Below are 19,572 nucleotides of genomic sequence, written 5' to 3'. Positions count from 1 at the left end.
CCAACCTGACCTGGAATGTTTCAAGGGATGGTGCATCAAGAGAAGAGGATTTCTGAGGAAGTTCAGGTTTGATAGCCATAGCTGCAGAGGTCTAAGGCATTTTTGGTAAGAGATCTCCTTACAGCGCAGAGACAGTAAGTGTCTCACCCTGCCTGGTGTCACATCATGTCACGTGCATCGGGAGCTGGTGGACTGCTGGAGCTCTCAAAGCTGCTGTCTGTGAGTAGTGATCAAATAGAGCTGTTTCTCAGTAGGTTTCAGGCTTGTTTACTTGTCTTCATCAGAGTAAGTACATGGGGATCCCTGATGCAGCTAGGGGATGTGTGGAAGGGACACAGGGAAGGGGTCTGGACTATTCTTGCTGGAGAGCAGCCCTGGGTTATATCAGCACGGAGCAGTGATGGTAAGTCAGCCCCAGAGCAGACCCATCAGGAGAGACTGATGGTGGGCAGGTGCCCAGGTGGGCAAAGGAGAAACAAGGAGCAGAGTGAGGATGTGATTTCATTTTGGCATTTGCCATTGCTGAGAGCAGGCTCAGGAAGGAGCCTCTCCCAGGGTGGATCAACACCTCCTTCAGGGCACAGAGCACAGCCAGCTCCCCATGGTCACCTCTCTCCCATGAGGACCATCCCCTCCAGGACCATGGGACACGGTGCTGCTCTGTCTGCTCACCCCATGTCACAGGCTTCTGTCTCCAGGGGCAGGTTCAGCCCAGGCTGCAGCTCCAGGCAGAGCTTCTGGTTTCTCTTCTTAGGCAGCGTGGAATCCAAAAGTCAGGCTCTTGTGACTGGAGCCAATTAGCAGCAGTTTAGCTTCATCAACTTCCTGACTGAATACAAGTTTTAATTAAACATCCTGTTTTAATTAGTCAGGCATCACATACAGTAAGCTTGCCTTAAGATTCAATGGCTGTAGGTCCTGTGCTTTAATTAAAAGAAAGAAGCACATGACTTCAACTCCAGCATCTGTGACAGCTCCTCATCCTTTCGAGGGTACAAGCAGAACAGCTGGGAACAGCTTCTTCTCCTGCTGTGGCTTATTCCTCTTCTCTTTTACCTCTGTATGGATGCTCCACCAAAGGAACTGGCTGTGAGATAACTTGGTTGGAAGGAGAGAAGAAACAGGCTGGTTGCAACACTTGGGATGTCACAGAGCAGGTATTGAGCTTTCAGTGGAATGCCAAGAGCTCTTTTGGGGTGAGTTTTCTGTCCTGAGGTGACACGGAGCACCTAGCCTGTCTGTGGCTGGTAAGGAGGTGCAGTCATCTGAAATCTTAGGTGCAAACAGCCTTGGAAGCAGGCATGGTCTGCACCAGCCCAGAGGAGATGGCTTTCACAGGGCACACACTTAAGCTGTGACCTCCTTGCTACTGGACCTTGTGGATGATGAATGATAAAAGTTTATGTTGGTCCACAAAGAGATGGGACAGTTTTGTGGAAGAGAAATCCAAGGGGGATTATACAGGCTATGTGAAAGCCGTGTCAACCTCATGAGGTTCCTGAGCTGTGAGCTGTTGGAGGCTGGAAGAGCAGCGTTGTGCAGAAGATGCTGCACTGGGGTGTACATTTGGGCTGACCTTGAACAGAAATGTCCTTTCTTGATCTTATTTGGATTTGTGACTTTTCACCATTGCACACAAGCTTGCTTTCCTGCATTTCCTCTCCACAACTACCTGAAAGGAGGGTGTAGCGAGGTGGGGATCAGTCTATTCTCTCAAGTAACAAGTGATAGGATGAGAGGAAATGGCCTCAAGTTCCACCAAGGGGGGTTTAGATTGGATATTAGGAAAAATTTCTTCACTGAAAGGGTTGTCAAGCATTGGAAGGGGTTGCCCAGGGAAGTGGTTGAGTCCCCATCCCTGGAGGTATCTAAAAGATGTAGATGTGGTGCTTAAGGACACCGTCCCTGGAGGTATCTAAAAGATGTAGATGTGGTGCTGAGGGACGTGGTTTAGTGGTGGACTCGTCAGTGTTCGGTTTACAGTTGGACTTGATGATCTTAAAGGTCTTTTTCCAACCAAAGTGCTTCTATGATTCTGTGTGGGTTATGGGCTGAGGACGAGCTGCACAGCTCCGAGGTGTGGAGGGACACAAGGAGCAGGGCTTCCAGATGGTTGAGGGACCTGCGTGAGTAATTGGGTTTTGGCTTGCAGAAGAGCTCTTAGGAGCTTTCTCTAGTGTCAGAGCCTGCGAGCGAGTTGGGGTTTGAAACGAGAGCAACTGTTGGTGGCCCACGCCCGCTAACTTCAGGCTTTTCTCCATATGCCAGATGGAGCTGTCACACAGAGCCAGCTCCACAAATCCAGCATCCGATGCTGAGCAGGACCCACCACCTCCTAAAATAACAAGCCCAGCTCCTTCCTCACCTCAAGGTAAACCTGGAGGAGCTCCAAGTCTGGCAGCTGGGTAATACAGGAGGAGAACCAGACCAGCTCCATCTGAGAGACGATGCAGAGTTTAAAATGGTGCTTTTCTCTGTTTCTTGGAGCCTGCTCAACCCTACGGAGCCACCAGCCTTCTGCACCAACTGCACTCATCCGTGCTGTGGGACAAGGGAGAATCAAAGAGTGACAGAAATCCCTTTGTCAGCCGTGCCTGGGAAGGAGGGTTACAGAGCTATTAACGAGCACAAAGAGGGGACGGATTCTCTCCTAAGTCCTCTGGGGACAGAGATTTAAATGCTGAGCTCCCATTAATGCTGATGTGAATTACAGAGGGCTCTTCTTACTGCCTGGAAACAAGAGCATTGAAAAAAGAGAGCAGCTTTCTGCAAAGAACAAATTCACTTGATTTTAAGATGCCACTAAATGGATTTTTCTTCATTTCACGCTCATTAATTCCCCTGCCTGTGCTTGCCCAGCGTGGGACCATGCTCTGGTCCAGCACATGCAAGCTGGCTGGTCGCCTGCACTCTGGAGGACACTGGGTTTACATCCACCATCTCCTCCTCTGTGGGGGGACAGTGGTCCCCAGTGAAGGGTTCCCAGACCCAAGAAGCCCCAAAGATTTTGTTTCCAAATGGAGATGCCAAGTGAAACGTTCCAGCTTTTTGCAGGGAGAGGAAATCCCTTCCGTGTGGGTCAGAAATATTAACGGCATCTTGTTGCCTGCAGTCTGGTACAGCACCTGCAGGAGACAAGGTGTGAGGTCCTTCCAACCCCCTGCTCCCATCTGAGTTTCCATCTCCTGCTCCTTCCATGTAGATCACACGTTTGTGGGAAACCTGTGACTCTGCCTTCCCTGTCACGGAATCCCAGAATTGCCTGGATTGGAAAAGCCCTTTGAGCTCATCGAGTCCAACCATGAACCCAACACTGACCAGTCCCCTATGACTAACCCATGTCCCTCAGCACTATGTCTACACGACTCTTCAATCCCTCCAGGGATGGGGACTCCACCACTGCCCTGGGCAACCCCTTCCAATGCCTCAGAACCCTTTCAGCAAAGAAATTCTTCCTCACATCCCATCTCAACTGCCCTGGCCACAACTGGAGCCCATTTCCTCTTGTCCTCTCCCTTGGGCCTTGGTTGAACACACCCCCCCCCACCTCTCTCCACCCTCCTCCAAGGGACTTGCACAGAGCCACAAGGTCTCCCCTCAGCCTCCTTTTCTCCACGCTCAACAACCCCAGTTCCCTCAGCTGGAAACTTATCACACTTGTGCTCCAGACCCTTTATCAGCTTTGTTCTCCAGTGATTAAATCCTCCTTTGAAGCAACAGACTGCATTGGAGCTTGGGCTTTCTCCAGGGCTCATGGAAGGTACCTGTAGAATTTACAGACCCAATCAGTCATTTAATTTCTCTCTGTAGCCTCTGACTTATTAACATCATAACAGAAACCAGAAGGACTTTGTTTTGCTGTGGCGTGTGGTTATGAATCACGTTGTCACTGCTCCTGCGGCGCTGCCCTTGATGAATACACCCAGCCGTGCCCGCGCACGCTCCCGCCCGCTCCGTTGGCATTTGCCATTAATTAACCTTGTTTAATGGGCTCACCCTGATGGCTTGCAGCTCTGAGTCCCCAGCGGGCTGACTCTTGCCATGAGCAGCAGGGATGCAGCAGGAGAGCTCGGCAGATGTTTCAAAGGGAACGCGTCCAGGAATGTGTCTCTGCTCCGGGAGAGCCTCAGCGTGATGGGGATTCTTCTTGGAGATCAGCACGAAGCTCATGCTGGTGAAAAACCAAACCTTAGAGCTACTGTGTCCAGTGAGGAGCCTGTGGCCATGGACACGGAGGAACTGGCATCACCAGCTTTGCACAGGCAATGCTGGCTCTTACTGGACATCATCGTGAGCTGGGCACGCTGCTGTTGGCACCCCATTCTCCATGCTGGGGACAAGGGATGGGGCAGGTGTCCACTGTGCACCTCACCAAACTTAGGAGTGTGAAAAAAAATACATTTTCCTGACTAGTTCATGGCCCTCACCTGCAGGCACTGGTGGCATCAAGAACATCTCAAGGAGAGGGAAGGGCTGAGCTGAGAAGGGGGGTTGCAGTGTAAGATGGCAGGGAGGGATGCTCTGAAGGTGATGGAGTGACAGGATGAGAGGAAATGGCCTCAAATTGTGGCCAGGGCAGTTGAGATGGGATGTGAGGAAGAATTTCTTTGCTGAAAGGGTTCTGAGGCATTGGAAGGGGTTGCCCAGGGCAGTGGTGGAGTCCCCATCCCTGGAGGGACTGAAGAGTCGTGTAGACACAGTGCTGAGGGACATGGGTTAGTCATAGGGGACTGGTCAATGTTGGGTTCATGGTTGGACTCGATGAGCTTCAAGGGCTTTTCCAATCCAGGCAATTCCAGGATTTCATGATTCTGTGACCATCTTTTTCTTTTTGTGGCCAGGCTCAAAGCTTGCTGCACCGTGGAAGTCCTTGTGCTGTGAGTTTGGGGGTGTCTGGGGTGAAGGAGCTGCATGTGGACAGTGCACACTGGCATCGCAGAGCTCTTATTAAATTTTAAGAGCACATTTAAAACGTTTTCCCATTAGGAAAGCCTCAAAGAGTTGTGTTGATATAAAGATCTCCTGTCTGAAATGTATATTGACAGAAAAAAAAGCCTTCCAGAGACTTTATTAAAGGAAAAAAAAACCCTCACCATGCTGCAATTTTAATGAGGAGCTTGTAAACATCACAAACTCCTGCTGATTTTCTCTGTTAATTGACTGTGTTATCACAGACCAGGGCTCTGCAGCGCTCGGTTCTCAGCAAACCACCTTTCCTGGCTTCAAACATCTTCCTAAATGTGGGAGGGCTGGAGCTGTGTGTGGGCTGTGGAGGGAGGGTGAGTGTGGGGCAGGGCGATGAAGGGTTTTGCAGGCAGAGGATGAGGCAGGGCTGGGGTGTGTGGGGCTGCCAGCGCCGTGAGGAGCAACTCAAGCTCCAGCCTCAGCTCTCCTCTCCTCCAGTTTTTTCTCGAGGTAGGAGAGATGGAGAGACCTGCTGAGCTGACTTAGCAATCCCATTTTTATTAGAGATGCATTCGCTGATTAGCTCCACATCCTGATGACTCGGGCGCCATAAATTACCCAGGAAATGCCGAAATCACTAGGGTTGTATTAACATCTCCTGGGGAAGCTGCAGTGAGGTCATTTTCTGGGCCTTTAAATGGTCACCATTCATTTGCTACCTCATCTCCTCAATAGCAATTCATTTTTCTTGATTTCAACCCAGCACCATCACAGCGGGGACTGTGCTCCCGTGACCTCACATCCCTTCTGCACCGTCACTCCCCCTGCTCCCATCTCACCTTCTCCTTCTCCCTGCGCCAGCATCCTGGGGAGCACGGCATGACAGGGCAGGGGCCAGCATCCTGACCACAGGAGGGATGGTCACAGGAAGTTTTTTGGAGATTTGAGGACACCAGCCATCTTCTGGGCCCCTTTCTGTGTCTGCTGCAAACACAGATCCCACCTCAAAGCCTGTGTGGTGTTTGCAGGTATTTTGTAACCCACAAAATAGGCAAAAGCTCTCCGAGAGGTAAAATTTGCCCAGTTTGAGATAATAACTCTGACTGAAATCATGGAAAAAGAGGAAGATTCCAGAGTTATTGTTTGGAAAGTGCCATGAAAATGAAAAAGCACAAGACGTGATTGTTATTATTACTGTGTTATACAGCTCAGCTCAGCACGGGCCAGAAGAGGCTGTGGGTGTGCACTCCCACCTCTAGCACCGGAGAGGAAGGGGCAGTGGAGGACCCTGCTTTACCTGAGCTGTCATGTGGAGATTGAGGAGTTTTCAGTCTGATTCGAGTGGCCTCACCTGTGCCCTTTTGCTGATCATCCTCAGCAGACACGGGTCAGATCCTACAGGATCTAGGGTCTGGAGCACAAGTGTGCTGAGTTCCCTTGTGGCTGAGGGAACTGGGGGTGTTGAGCCTGGAGAAAAGGAGGCTGAGGGGAGACCTTGTGGCTCTGTGCAAGTCCCTTGGAGGAGGGTGGAGAGAGGTGGGGGTGGGTCTGTTCAACCAAGGCCCAAGGGCCAGGACAAGAGGAAATGGGCTCCAGTTGTGGCCAGGGCAGTTGAGATGGGATGTGAGGAAGAATTTCTTTGCTGAAAGGGTTCTGAGGCATTGGAAGGGGTTGCCCAGGGCAGTGGTGGAGTCCCCATCCCTGGAGGGACTGAAGAGTCGTGTAGACATAGTGCTGAGGGACATGGGTTAGTCATAGGGGACTGGTCAGTGTTGGGTTCATGGTTGGACCCGATGAGCTTAAAGGGCTTTTCCAATCCAGGCAACTCTGGGATTCTGATTTTTGGTATCTGGCTCCCTGGAGAGCAGAGATCCAGGGGAGGTAGTGACTGGATCACTTTGAGACCCAGGATGGATGTGGGTTGTCTCTGATCACCCAGGGAAGCCTGTGGAGGGGCTGGGTACTGAATATCTGCTTCCCAAATCCAGGGCATCCGTGATGATGGCTAACCCTCCTTTTCCTCTCCTTACACCCAGGGCAGCAGGGGCAGAAGGACACCTTGGTGGGGTGCTGAAGGCTGCACACCCCGGGAAAGCAGTGCTGGGCTGCAGTCCATCCCCAGCCCAAAATCACACACACATCAGCTCCTCCAGCACAAGGATGAGTCCAGGATGTGGAAATGACCCTGCTCTTTCTCCCCCCTGCAGAGCCAGCTTTCCCAGGCCCTGAACGGCTTGTCAGACAGAGCCAAGGAAGCAAAAGAGTTCCTGGTCCAACTCCGCAACATGGTGCAGCAAATCCAGGTACTGTGTCTCCTGGCCAAGGAACAGCCCCTTCCCACCAGGATGAGCTGTTCTCTGTGATCCTCTGCCCCATCTCCACACCTTGGTTTGGTGGGTGCTCTCCCAAAGCGACCCACACCTGGTTTTTCATATCACCCCCCTGCAGCCCTCCCAGAAACTGCTCCTCCCAAAGTTACCTGTGTCACAGAGCGAGCAGCAGAGTCCCCAGACCTTCTCCTCTCTGCCATAGGCAGATCCAAAGCTGTGGCAGGATGAACCAAACCTGTTCCTCACCTGCCACCACGTTTGCCATGAGCCAAAGGCATAAGCAGCCCATGGGATGAGGCTGTGGATTTGTGTGGTGCAGTGATGCAGCTGCACATATAAAAATGGCCCATGTGGTATCATTAAAAAAAAAAAAATCATGTTTCTTGGCTGAAATGGAGACATGGATTGTGATGCTCTGCTCTGACCCACAGGAAAACAGCGTGGAGTTCGAGGCCTGCCTGGTGGCCCAGTGTGATGCCCTCATCGATGCCCTCAACAGAAGGAAAGCCCAGCTGCTGTCCCGGGTCAACAAGGAGCATGAGCACAAGCTGAAGGTGAGCCCCTACCCACCAGCTCGGGTGGTCAGAGAGCTTTCTGCGGGGTTGGCACCAGCTGGGGACAAGGACTGTGATGCTGTTTGTGGGGGTGAAGCGCTGCAGAAGGAGCAGAGAGGTCACTGGAAAGCTGCTCTTATCATAGAGTCATCCAATGGTTTGGGTGGGAAGGGACCTTAAAGCTCATCCAGTTCCAACCCCCCTGCCAGCAGCAGGGACACCTTCCATTAGACCAGGTTGATGACCAGATGAGCAGATAGATTGACCAGTGAGACTTAGCTGTGCCACCCAGGGGCCCTTTCAGATCCAAAAGAGTTGCTCCAGGAGCTGGCATGGAGCTGCGGCACCCTGGCTGCAGCTGATCTCTCCATGCATGTTGGGAGGTTGGCTGGCATGGCATGGCATGGCACAGCACAGTGTGAGCAAGGAGGAGAGGCACAGAGGGACAGAGCCTGCTGACTGGCACAGTGCCACAGGCACCTTTCACCACAGAGACCCAAGTTCCCATTCCCATGCAGCGCCCAGAGCTGGGGTCAGCTCAGGTTCAGGACTGACCTCCTTTGACTTGACACATATTTCATGGAGTCAGGCACAAATCCAGGTTTGCCTTTGGGCCAACACTTACGGCTCTGGAGGAGGAGAAGTTTGGGAGGAAAGGAACTGGGAAGGGACATTTCTCCACCTTTCCCAAACCTCCCTCTACACTTAGATTCAGATTAAGAATCTGGGCTTTAAAAAATAACATCTGGAGGAGCAGTGGGGCCAGGTGCCTGTTCCACCTCCAGGACAGACCTCCTTGTCTGTCCTTCTTCTCATTGCTGGCCCTGATTTTCAAAGGACCACTATGGTTTTCCCCAAGGGAAGATGTCCTACAGCATGGGCTGGTCTGTGCAGGGCACATAGAGGCTTCCCTGTAGTGTTGTCCCAGGAAGAAATCTCTCCTTAGTCCACAGCACACACAGACTGAGCTCTTCGTGCACCTCCTTGAAGCTCTTGGCAATGTGGTGGACCATTCCAGCCTTCTTCTGGCTTTCAGGATGTCTTTGCTCCGTGATTTCACCATGATGCTTTGGCTGCAGAGCCCTTGCAGGCAAACAGTGGTTGTCACATTTCCCAGGGGAGCTAGTGATCTAGGAAATGCCCACCAAGGGCTCCTGTCTATAGCGCTGGATCTCCAGAGATTAAATGCTGGTCTGTGACCCTTCTTTAGAGGTTACAGTCAGGATTTTCCAGGAAGCCCAAGGGAACTTGGTGTCACCCATTGGATTAAGTCACTGCTGATCAGGACTGGTGTGAAAGGATGAGAAACAGGACAGAAGCACGGATTTAGTTTCCTGTACTGGACCTTTTCTGTATGGAAACACCAGACAGGACACACAGGTCAGATAAGGTCATCACAAGGTGCATCATTTCCCAAAGATGCACATACCAGATTGCTGCTTTCTCTTACAAATCCCTCCATGCTCTGGGTTATTTTCCCCCTGTAATGATGTCTGACCACCTTGGGAAGAGCATCAGCAGCAGGAGCTGGGCCCTGAGGATGAGGAGCTCTGCAGAGCTGTGATCAGGCTGTAGGTTTTTTGTTGTCCCTCAAGCTTTCCATTTGTTCTGCTGAAAAGCTGGATCATGTCAGTCCTCTGTAGCATCTGTCCATGTGCCATGTTCTCCAGTGGTTCTCTCTGCAGTGGAGACCAGGTCTCCATATCGTGCCTTCCCACGCTTGCTGGTGCCTTTGATGAGAACAGGCTGTGTGAGCCTCCAGGACGTGCCACTGTCAGCATCACACCGGGTTGTTAACGCAGCAGCTCTGCTCTTCCCAGCTCCAGCCTGAGCCTCCTCTCCTCGTAGCAAGAGGCAAGTCACCATGGAAACATCCACCTGGAAATGCTCTGCTTGGAGAACGTCGTGGGATTCAGCACAATGAAATCATTGGGACATTTGGGACATTTCTGTCCTGGGGATTTTTCCATCTGGGATTTTTCCATCTGGGTTTGCAGCACTGCGGTGAAACACTGCTCCCTATAACACCACCCTCTGTCCCCACAGCCATGGAGGTGACAGTGCCCTGACCATGGTGTGCCCAGGGTCAGGAGGCTCCATGATGTCCACATGACATTCCCAGCAGGACTCATGCTGGGCGCTGAGGAGCTGAGATTCATAGAATCCCAGACTGGTTTGGGTTGGAAGGGACCTTAAAGCTCATCCAGTTCCAACCCCCCTGCCAGCAGCAGGGACACCTTCCACTAGACCAGGTTGCTCAAAGCCTCATCCAACCTGGCCTTCAACACTTCCAGGGAGGAGCAGCCACAACTTCCTTGGGCAACCTGTTCCAGTGTCTGACCACCCTCACAGTGAAGAACTTCTTCCTAATATCTAATCTAAACTTCTTCCTAATATCTAATCTAATTCAAGTGAGGTTGAGTGCCTTGAAAACCAGTTATCTAACCAAGTACTAAAAAGAGGAGGAAGGTGAGGGAGATATTTAAGTAGAGATGAGGGCAGATGTTCCTGCCTTCTAGGAGCTGTATTAAAATGTAAATTATAGTTAATGTCATCTTGCAGGGAAGGAAAGCTCTCAAAATAAATTTCCTATTTTAAGGTAGTAGTGAGCTGCTGGGAGTGCTCAGCAAAAGTCCCTTTTCTAGGCTGTAATTAGCAAACTGGGTTCTGGCTGTTGCCTCCTTTGGCACCTAAAGAGCTGAAAAAGGCATTTGATCAAAACAACCACAAACAAAATATATGGAGCTGCTCAAATCCCCTCACCAGCTGAGCCAGAAGATGCCACCACTCAGTGAGGTGTGTTACCTGCGTGGTTTCAGGAGAGGTTTGTAGACTGTCTACCTCCCTGCTGAATTCATGGCAGCTTGGTTTTCCTGGTGATCTGGTGAATACCACGAGCCTTCTGAAATCTCCTGAGGCTGCCCCTCAGCCCAGCACAGCCTCATTTGCTTGCACAAGTTAAAGGCTTGAGGAACTTCCAAATTTGAAAGCTCTCTTCATCGAAATACTCTTCATTACTGGGGTAAGAGGGAGCTGAGATACCCCAGGGAGTGGAAATCCCTGATGTATGAGGACAATCACAGGATTCTTAAGGCCATATGGAAAACTCACAGGCTTCACTGCCCCTGCTGGGTTGAAACTGTGCCTTCAAAGGGGTGGGGGTTGCTTATGTCTTATTTTTAAAACCTTTCCTTTTCCTAAATAAACCAATTAGTGGACTCTCACTGTTCCTGTTTGCATCCTGCTTCTCTTGTGTGGAGCCCAGACTCTGTAAAGCCACGAAGCCCCACTAGGTCCCAAGCAAAGATCCTTCCTCTTGCTTTGAAAACAGTTTGGTGGTGGTGAAGAGAAATGTGGATTTCTGCTGTCGGCTTGCCTGCTGTGGAGATGCTGCAATTAAACTGCTGTTTCATGCTCTAATTCTCCAGATGAATAGGAACTTGGTCCCCAAAGGGGATCTCAGAGTTACAGAAGGGCAGGATCGCTGGGATTAAAGGTGTGGGCTGGGACAGAGCTGCAGCCACTGCTTTGGGTGCAGTTTCTGAGCACTTAGAGCAGCTGCCCAGGCTGCCTCCGGTCGAGGTTTGAATTTCTCTAAGGCTGGAGACTCCACAGCCTCTCTGTTCTCAAAAAAAAATGCTTTTCCTTCTGTTTAAATGGAATTTCTTGTGTCTCTGTCTGCACTCACGTGCATAAAGATTTGTGGCAGCCTGCAGCAGGCACTTCCACTCTGGACCAGACCTTTATTAGCAGGGATAATCTGCCAGGAAACTCAGTAATTAATCACCTTGGAGCTGCCAGGTGCTGGCTTCACCTCACCCTGCTGCTGGGGAACAGGCAGGGTGAGATGCTGGGCTGGCATCTCTGTGCCCCAGCTCCCTCCTGCCAGGCAGTGCCAGAAAGCTCCACAGGTCCCACACTGACACCGGGATAGAATGGATTAGAAAAGAATCATTAAGGTTGGAAAAGATCTCTAAGATCATCCAGTCCAACCATCAACCCAGCACCTCCATGCCCACTAAACAATGTCCCTAAGTGCCATGTCTACATGGCTTTTAAATCCCTCCAGGGATGGGGACTCCACCACTGCCCTGGGCAACCCCTTCCAATGCCTCAGAACCCTTGCAGCAAAGAAATTCTTCCTCACATCCCATCTCAACTGCCCTGGCCACAACTGGAGCCCATTTCCTCTGGTCCTGTCCCTTGGTCCTTGGTTGTCCAGCCCCGCCCCCACCTCTCTCCCCCCTCCTCCAAGGGACTTGCACAGAGCCACAAGGTCTCCCCTCAGCCTCCTTTTCTCCAGGCTCAACACCCCCAGTTCCCTCAGCCACAAGGGAACTCAGCACACTTGTGCTCCAGACCCTTCCCCAGCTCCGTTCCCTTCTCTGGACACGCTCCAGCACCTCCATGTCCTTCTTGGACTCAGGGGCCCAACACTGAACCCAGCACTCCAGGTGTGGCTCGAGTCCCCAGAGCAGTGGTGGCAGGTCCCCTTGGCTCGCTGGTAACCCTGTCCCTTGGCTACATGGGTGATGGGTGCCAGGGGAGCCAGCCACGTGCCCAGGGACACGGTGCCTGTCTTCACCGAGCAAATGCTGTTTCTTGGAGGTTCACGTCTGGCTGGTGGTAGCAGATGGCAGCTCTGCTGGTAATACTTTGAAAGCATCTACAGGGGCAGGGAGAAGCTCACAAATTCATTATCCTGGGCAAACCAGACAGAGATTTAAGCTGCAAAGAAGATTAGAAGATTGTTTTATCAATCCTATCTTTACTGTCTTCCTGGTGGCATGTGCATTTCCCTGCAGTGGAGTCCCACGTGAAAGACACATCAAGCTGGGGTTGCTAAAAGTAGCAAGGGCTGGCTGCTCCCTAAAAATCAAGAGCCAGCCAGGAGAGTGCTTCATAGCATTTCACAGAAGCAGATATATTGTCCCAAGTTGGAGGATTGGTGATTCTTCCTGTTAGGTGATTAAGTAGAGGTTATTAAATTATAATTAAGCAACACCTGATTCCCACGTGAAAGACACATCAAGCTGGGGTTGCTAAAAGTAGCAAGGGCTGGCTGCTCCCTAAAAATCAAGAGCCAGCCAGGAGAGTGCTTCATAGCATTTCACAGAAGCAGATATATTGTCCCAAGTTGGAGGATTGGTGATTCTTCCTGTTAGGTGATTAAGTAGAGGTTATTAAATTATAATTAAGCAACACCTGATGTGATTGATTGACCTGCAGGAGTCCTCGACCTTTTTTCCTTGAAACCCAGGTTCATTCACTGCAGGAGGTTGATAGATGCTTCATTTCACCTTCTCATCCCTGGACCAGTAAGGATGGAGCTCAACACAGGGTGGTGTCTATGGAGCAGTGGGCACACAGGGGCTGGGATTCACAACTGTGCTTTCAGAAATGTTAATCACTGCTTATTGCAGACTTTTCCATCGCACTGCAGCTGCAGATGGTGATGCAAAGCCCATCTTTAGTGTCTGTAACATCCTGAATAGCTGCAGTCTCTAGAGCTGCATAGCTTTGTTCAGTCCTAGTGGAGAACTTTACACAGCTTTAAAGCTCTTCCAGAAGAAAAAAATTAAAAATATCTGCCATGGGCACGTTCCTCCAAAGCATAAAATCTCTCTTTCTGAGCTGCTCTGCCAATCTCCCATCCACCTCCAGGTCTGGCTGCGTGTTCTGCTGAAGAAATCCTGCTGACACCAGGACTGTCTTCTTCTGCAGGGATTCAGTGTGAGGGAGCACTTTGCAGTTACTCTCAGGGACCAGCCAACCTTCAAATACACCCTTGTGATATCAGAGCCCATCTTCTCTGCTGTGTATTGGGCAAGGTCAGCAGAGCCCACAGGCACTGGCCAAACCACACTCTTGGTTGTACTCTGCTGCTGGGATGCTGAAACACGTTCTCACAGCATCCCAGAATTGCCTGGATTGGAAAAGCCCTTTAAGATCATTGAGTCCAACCATGAACCCAACACTGACAAGTCCCCTATGACTAACCCATGTCCCTCAGCACTGTGTCTACACAACTCTTCAATCCCTCCAGGGATGGGGACTCCACCACTGCCCTGGGCAACCCCTTCCAATGTTCTCCTAGGGGAACCATCCATGGGTGCAAGAAGATGTGCTTTAGCATCCAGCCTGGGCAGCCCCAGGCAGAGTTTGGCATGTTGTAGGGAGCCCTGCCACGAGGCATGCAGGATTTATCTCCTGTCCCTCTGAGCTCATCCCCAGTCTCCCACCACAGCCAGTGGAGAAAATGAGGCAGTTCTGCAGCATGGTCCATCTCAGCTGATGGGCAGATGAACATCTCAGACAGATCATTTGGCAGAGCTGAAGCTGGAGGGGGTGGTGCATTCATTCCTCTTGGAAATACCAAAATACCAGGCTTGCTCCTCACCCAGAGCAGTGGGGTGGGTGCAGCCACCTCAGATCCAACCCCACAGCCAGACTCTGTGCTGAGGGTGGACAGGGCAACCCCACAAGGCTGCAGCAGCAGCTGTGTATCTATGGAGGTGGGCATTTGCTTTGCATGGAGTTCATAAGCTGTCATTTGGAAGCTGTGTTAATTAAAGACAGAGCATGGAACTGCCCTACTGCTTTGCATAATTACGTGGGTTAATAATTTTGGGCTAAACAAGGCTTGTTGTTGTTGTTCGCCAGGTTTTCAAGGATGTGGAATTCAGTGTATGAGTCTTGGCCAGTTCTGCCTTTTTTTTTTCTTCCCTTGAGTCTTTGTCTCCCTTCACATTACCCTGACCCTGTCCCCGTGCCCACGCAGCACCGAAGCCCACGTGCTCCCCATCTCCCAAAGCCACGCAGCTCCCAGTGACACTGGTCTCCCTGTCCCGTTGTAGGTGGTGCGAGACCAGATTTCTCACTGCACGGTCAAGCTGCGCCAGACCACAGGCCTGATGGAATACTGCCTGGAAGTCATCAAGGAGAACGACCCCAGTGGCTTCCTGCAGGTTGGTGTGGAGCTGCTCGTGTCTGGGCGAGGAGGGGAGTGGGAAAGGCATTGCACAGCCCAGGCTTCGGGGGTAACACAGCAGAGTCGGGGCAGTTACACCAAGGATGATGTCCCCAGCTTTTCCAGCCTTAAAATCAAGAGCCAGCCCCTCATCACCTCGGGGTTCACAGCAGGAGAGAAGCAGAACCAGGTCAGGGATGTTTCTTACTCTGACCAGAGGGTTGCAGCAGACAGAATCCCAGAATGGCCTGGATTGGAAAAGCCCTTTAAGATCATCGAGTCCAACCATGAACCCAACACTGACAAGTCCCCTATGACTAACCCATGTCCCTCAGCACTATGTCTACACGACTCTTCAGTCCCTCCAGGGATGGGGACTCCACCACTGCCCTGGGCAACCCTTTCCAATGCCTCAGAACCCTTTCAGCAAAGAAATTCTTCCTCACATCCAATCCAGTTTCCCTTACACAGGGAAGTTCTCTTCCCACCTACCCAGTCGTGTATCTCTGGAGCAGTGATCATAACGTGCTGTCTCTTGGTTCTCCAGCAAGAGACCATCATACAGCACTTGAGAACTGCATCCCACCCTTTGTTCCTGGGCTGATACCTTTGATACTAAACTCTGCTTTTAAAATAGTCCCCAGAGCTCCTGGAGTCCCACTGCCCATCTGGGCCTGTGGTGGAAACCACATGTGATGTCCCAACCTTTGGCAGTCAGGGGTAAAAGAGGCAGCATGGGCAGCACAGGGAGGGAGGAGAGCAGGGTGGGGACAAAGCACATGCTGTGCCAGGTGGCCCCCAGGTAGCTGAGGCTGCTCCTTGCCATCAGATCTCCGACGCTCTCATCAGGAGAGTGCACTTAACTGAGGACCAGTGGGGAAAGGGGACACTCACACCCCGGATGACCACGGACTTCGACCTGAACCTTGACAACGCCCCTCTGCTACAATCCATCCATCAGCTCGACTTCGTGCAAATGAAAGGTAAGAATATTTCTAAAGCCCATCTCTGCCTTTCAAAAGCCCATCTCTGCTCATGCTGAGTGCTTCTGTCCAACTCATCACAGGGAAGGAGCAACAGAGGAAAGTTTTCCATCTTCTCCCAGCAAAACTGAGCACCCCAGACCCAGAGTTTGCCCATTCCTGTGTCTTTTCCACCCCTTGCCCAGCCATCTGCCTCCCTGTCTCAGATCCCTGGGCAACTGTGTGCCAGGTCAAGGTGCCAGGAGCTTGGTTTTGACTGGCAATGCACTAGAAGGCTCTCTGCAGGTTGGGACCAGGGTCTCAGGAGCAGCACAAGGCACTTCCCCAACCTCTGCTCACACACCCTCAACTTACTCAGTGCTGAGCAGCATCTGGCACGGGCCAGCTAGCGAGCTGCCTGCTGTGGGCAGCCACCTTGTCCCTACAAACACAAAGGCACAGAGAGCCACACCACTTAGCTTGGGGTCTCTCCTCCCTCCCCTCTCCTCGCTGTTGTTTCAGACCTTCATTTTATTTTTCATTTCCTCTTTGCTCTCTGTTCCCTCTGTTCTCACTCTCCCATACCAGGGAGAGCCGCTGCATTCACATCACTTTGCAGGAAGCCCAGAGCCTCTGCAACCTGTGAGCAATTTGTGACTTGGCAAGTCCTGGGTAGCTGCCAGAAGATGCAAATGGGCTGTGACGCAGGGAAGCTCAGGAGGATGTACCTTCAGCTTGTGCAGATAAGCTGGATGGAGGAAAAGCCACCAGCCACGGGTCTGGCACGGCTCTTGGTTGCCGTCAGGGCTGGATTTCCTGACTCGGGAGCGTTTGCACACACTCAGTGCTCAGACACAGGAAGGCTGTTGACCACGTGCTTCCTCTGAAACGATAACGAGAGTCTCCAAATAATGACCCCTCTGGTATTTGCTGCAGGGAGAAGGGAGCATTGGATGTGGCTGCTGGGACTGCTGGGGGTTGCTCATCGGTAGCCGTGTCGTTAATTTGAAGTGTCAGTAAGATATTTTGATAGTGAGGGGAGCCAAACCCAGGGAGGGCTGGATTACTGTTTTGTTTACACACCACTCCTGGAGACGTGTGTTCCTACCCTCCCTTCTTTCAATTTAGCCCAGAGGGTTATTTTTAATTAATAAGAGCAAATCTGCTGCTCGTTACCCACCCACCCTCTTCTGTGAGGAAGGGCAGAGCTGACAGAGGCTCTTACCTCACATCTTACCCTCGCTGTGGAAATAAATTCTGGCATTTTGTAGACATTGCAGACGGTTGAGTTTGGATCCCAAACATGGAGTGGTTTGGGTTGGAAGGGACCTCAAAGCTCATCCAGTTCCAACCCCCCTGCCATCAGCAGGGACACCTTCCACTAGACCAGGTTGCTCAAAGCCTCATCCAACCTGGCCTTGAACATGTGTCACAGCACAAGGGGAGACAGGTCAACACCAGAGGTCTTGACGAAGGGCAGAGATGAGCAATAGGTACATTGTGCTGGGCACGAGCTGCATCCCTTCTGCTGTGTTCACTGTAACGTGAGGTCTTTCTGCACCCAGATTCTCCAGGCCCTCAGCATGGTGGTTCCTACTGAGGATCTGACCCAGGAGGTGGAGGTGTTGCAGAGGGAGGTGGTGAATGCTGAACCTTTGTCAGCGAGTCTGTCTGTTCTCTCACAGACATCCATGACTCCACCACATTTTGTCTGGATTCTCTGTTTCTTTTTTTCACTGGTTCTTGTCAGACTTTGGGCCAGTCTTTGGGCCTCACATCCTCTTGTCAATGAGGATTAGGATGGAGAATGAGCAGCACTGTTGAGAGGAGATTTAGGATCCTTGGCCAGCAGGTGGGATGTGTCAGTGGACATCCCTTTTCCCTGTCTTGCTGTCACTCCCCATGCTTTGCAGAGCAGAAACAGGCTGCATTCCACACCTGCAGATGCTCAAATCCAGCAGTTGGAGCAGTGACATTCCTGGATGTCCCCTGTGTAGCTGGTGGGAGGCTCTAGGGTCCACCCAGCTTTGGGAACACCCGGAGTGGGTGCTCCAGTTGGGACAGTGTGGACAGTCCCTGAGCCTTTTTTGGCAGGTTGAGTGCTAAACATTCCCTGGCACTAAAACAGCATCGTTGAGAGACACACTCATCTCTTCACCAAGTCTTGCATGTCCTGCAGTCACCTCCCCTTGTAGGACAGACTCCACCACAGCAAAAAGATCAGACAGAGGCTCATCTCCTGCTATGGCATTGTTTATTTTGTTGCAGGGAATTTGTTTGATGGAAAAGCAGAGCAGCACTTGCTCCTGGGTTGTAGATAAAGGCCCACGGCTGCATCCAGCTCTGCAGAGCGTGTGGGAGAGTGTCCCAGGTTGGGGACCGGCTGCTTTGAAGAGTCTAGGGGGTTTTATACCAGGTATATTATTGCACTGCCATATTTCCCCAAAATACATGAGAAAACAGAGAAGCTCTGGGGAAATCTCAGCTTCACCAGGCTGCAGGGGGAAGGAATTCAGCTGAGCTTGTTTGGAGAACAATCCTTTCTGCTTCCTCCCCACCTCACACCCGTGAAATCACAGTTACATCCCCTGTGCCATGCTGGCTTCCAAGGCAATAAATGCATCCTCCATGCTCTGGCTGAAGCATACATACCCTGGCCACCCCCTGCTCCTCCTCTCTGGTGCCAGCAGCCAAGGTTACACTAATTTGTGTTTAGTTTCCTCCCCAGTGCCGGCCCCGCCGATCCTGCAGCTGGAGGAGTGTTGCACCCACAACAACAGTGCCACCTTGTCCTGGAAGCAGCCCCCCTTGTCGACAGTGCAGGTGGAAGGTTACATCCTGGAGCTCGATGACGGCAGCGGCGGCCAGTTCAGGGTAGGTGCTTGGAGCAGGAAGCCAGTCCTGGTGGTAAGGTGTCACAGAATCACAGCATCCCAGAATGGCCTGGATTGGAAAAGATCTTTAAGATCATTGAGTCCAGCCATGAACCCAACACTGACAAGTCCCCTATGACTAACCCATGGCCCTCAGCACTATGTCTACATGACTCTTTAATCCCTCCAGGGATGGGGACTCCACCACTGCCCTGGGCAACCCCTTCCAATGCCTCAGAACCCTTTCAGCAAAGAAATTCTTCCTCACATCCAATCTCAACTGCCCTGGCCACAACTGGAGCAATGTATTGCTTGAGTCTCCAGTATTGTCCTGCCATGAAGCGACCAAAATGTTCCCCAGCTTTTTTGCAAGTCCTCTCCTTCCCTGGAAACACGAGACTCGTTGCTGGGGTGCCCAGGGAAGCTGATGGTGCAGACAACTGCAGGCTCTTTTCAGGGTCAAGGTTATTTGAGGGGGTGGAAATACCCTTCCAGTGACCGATTACTTCCAAATGCAAAGAGCACATTTGAAGCTCCATCTTTTTAGGTTGCTAAATATTTCATGCAAGGTATGCTAATTGCCATGAAGGACTCATGGTTTGCCAGCTGCCAGCAAGCAGAGGTGTTCAAGGCCTGAGGGCTTTTAAATTGCTGTAATTACACAATTAAAATATGATTTTCCTCTGATCCGACACGCTGATAATTATCCCGGCATGTTCACATCCACCAAGAGCAGGAGCAGGGACCAGCCCATCGCGTTTTCGGAGTTCATCCACAAGAAACTCAGCCAGGCAGGAGCCTGAGCAAAGTCAAGGCAGGAGAGAGGTGATGCAGGTGGGATCTCGAAAGAGAAGGGAGCAGGACAGTAGGTGTGGGGAGATCAAGGCTCCTCACAGCCACCCCAGCAAGGTGAGGGCAATTCCCCAGCACACCCATCTTCTCCCATCAGTAGGGGCTTGCCTGTGGGTGGAATTCCTG

General features: G+C 51.5%; 1 protein-coding gene across 1 annotated transcript; it reads left to right on the top strand.

The window, feature by feature from the left end:
* Positions 1 to 4,134: 4,134 nt before the first annotated feature.
* Positions 4,135 to 18,595, top strand: LOC104523865 (E3 ubiquitin-protein ligase TRIM9; the record flags this gene model as incomplete). Its single annotated transcript, XM_010166573.2, has 6 exons — positions 4,135 to 4,290; positions 7,113 to 7,208; positions 7,667 to 7,789; positions 14,647 to 14,757; positions 15,589 to 15,742; positions 18,438 to 18,595. Coding segments are annotated over exons 1-6 (798 nt in total), but the record flags the coding sequence as incomplete, so codon positions are not given.
* Positions 18,596 to 19,572: the final 977 nt, after the last annotated feature.

The sequence above is a fragment of the Antrostomus carolinensis genome, unplaced genomic scaffold, assembly GCF_000700745.2.
Source record: "Antrostomus carolinensis isolate BGI_N321 unplaced genomic scaffold, ASM70074v2 scaffold39824, whole genome shotgun sequence".
Lineage (NCBI taxonomy): Eukaryota > Metazoa > Chordata > Aves > Caprimulgiformes > Caprimulgidae > Antrostomus > Antrostomus carolinensis.
Note: the sequence above shows the minus strand (reverse complement) of the source record. Positions and strands in the feature narration are given on the sequence as shown.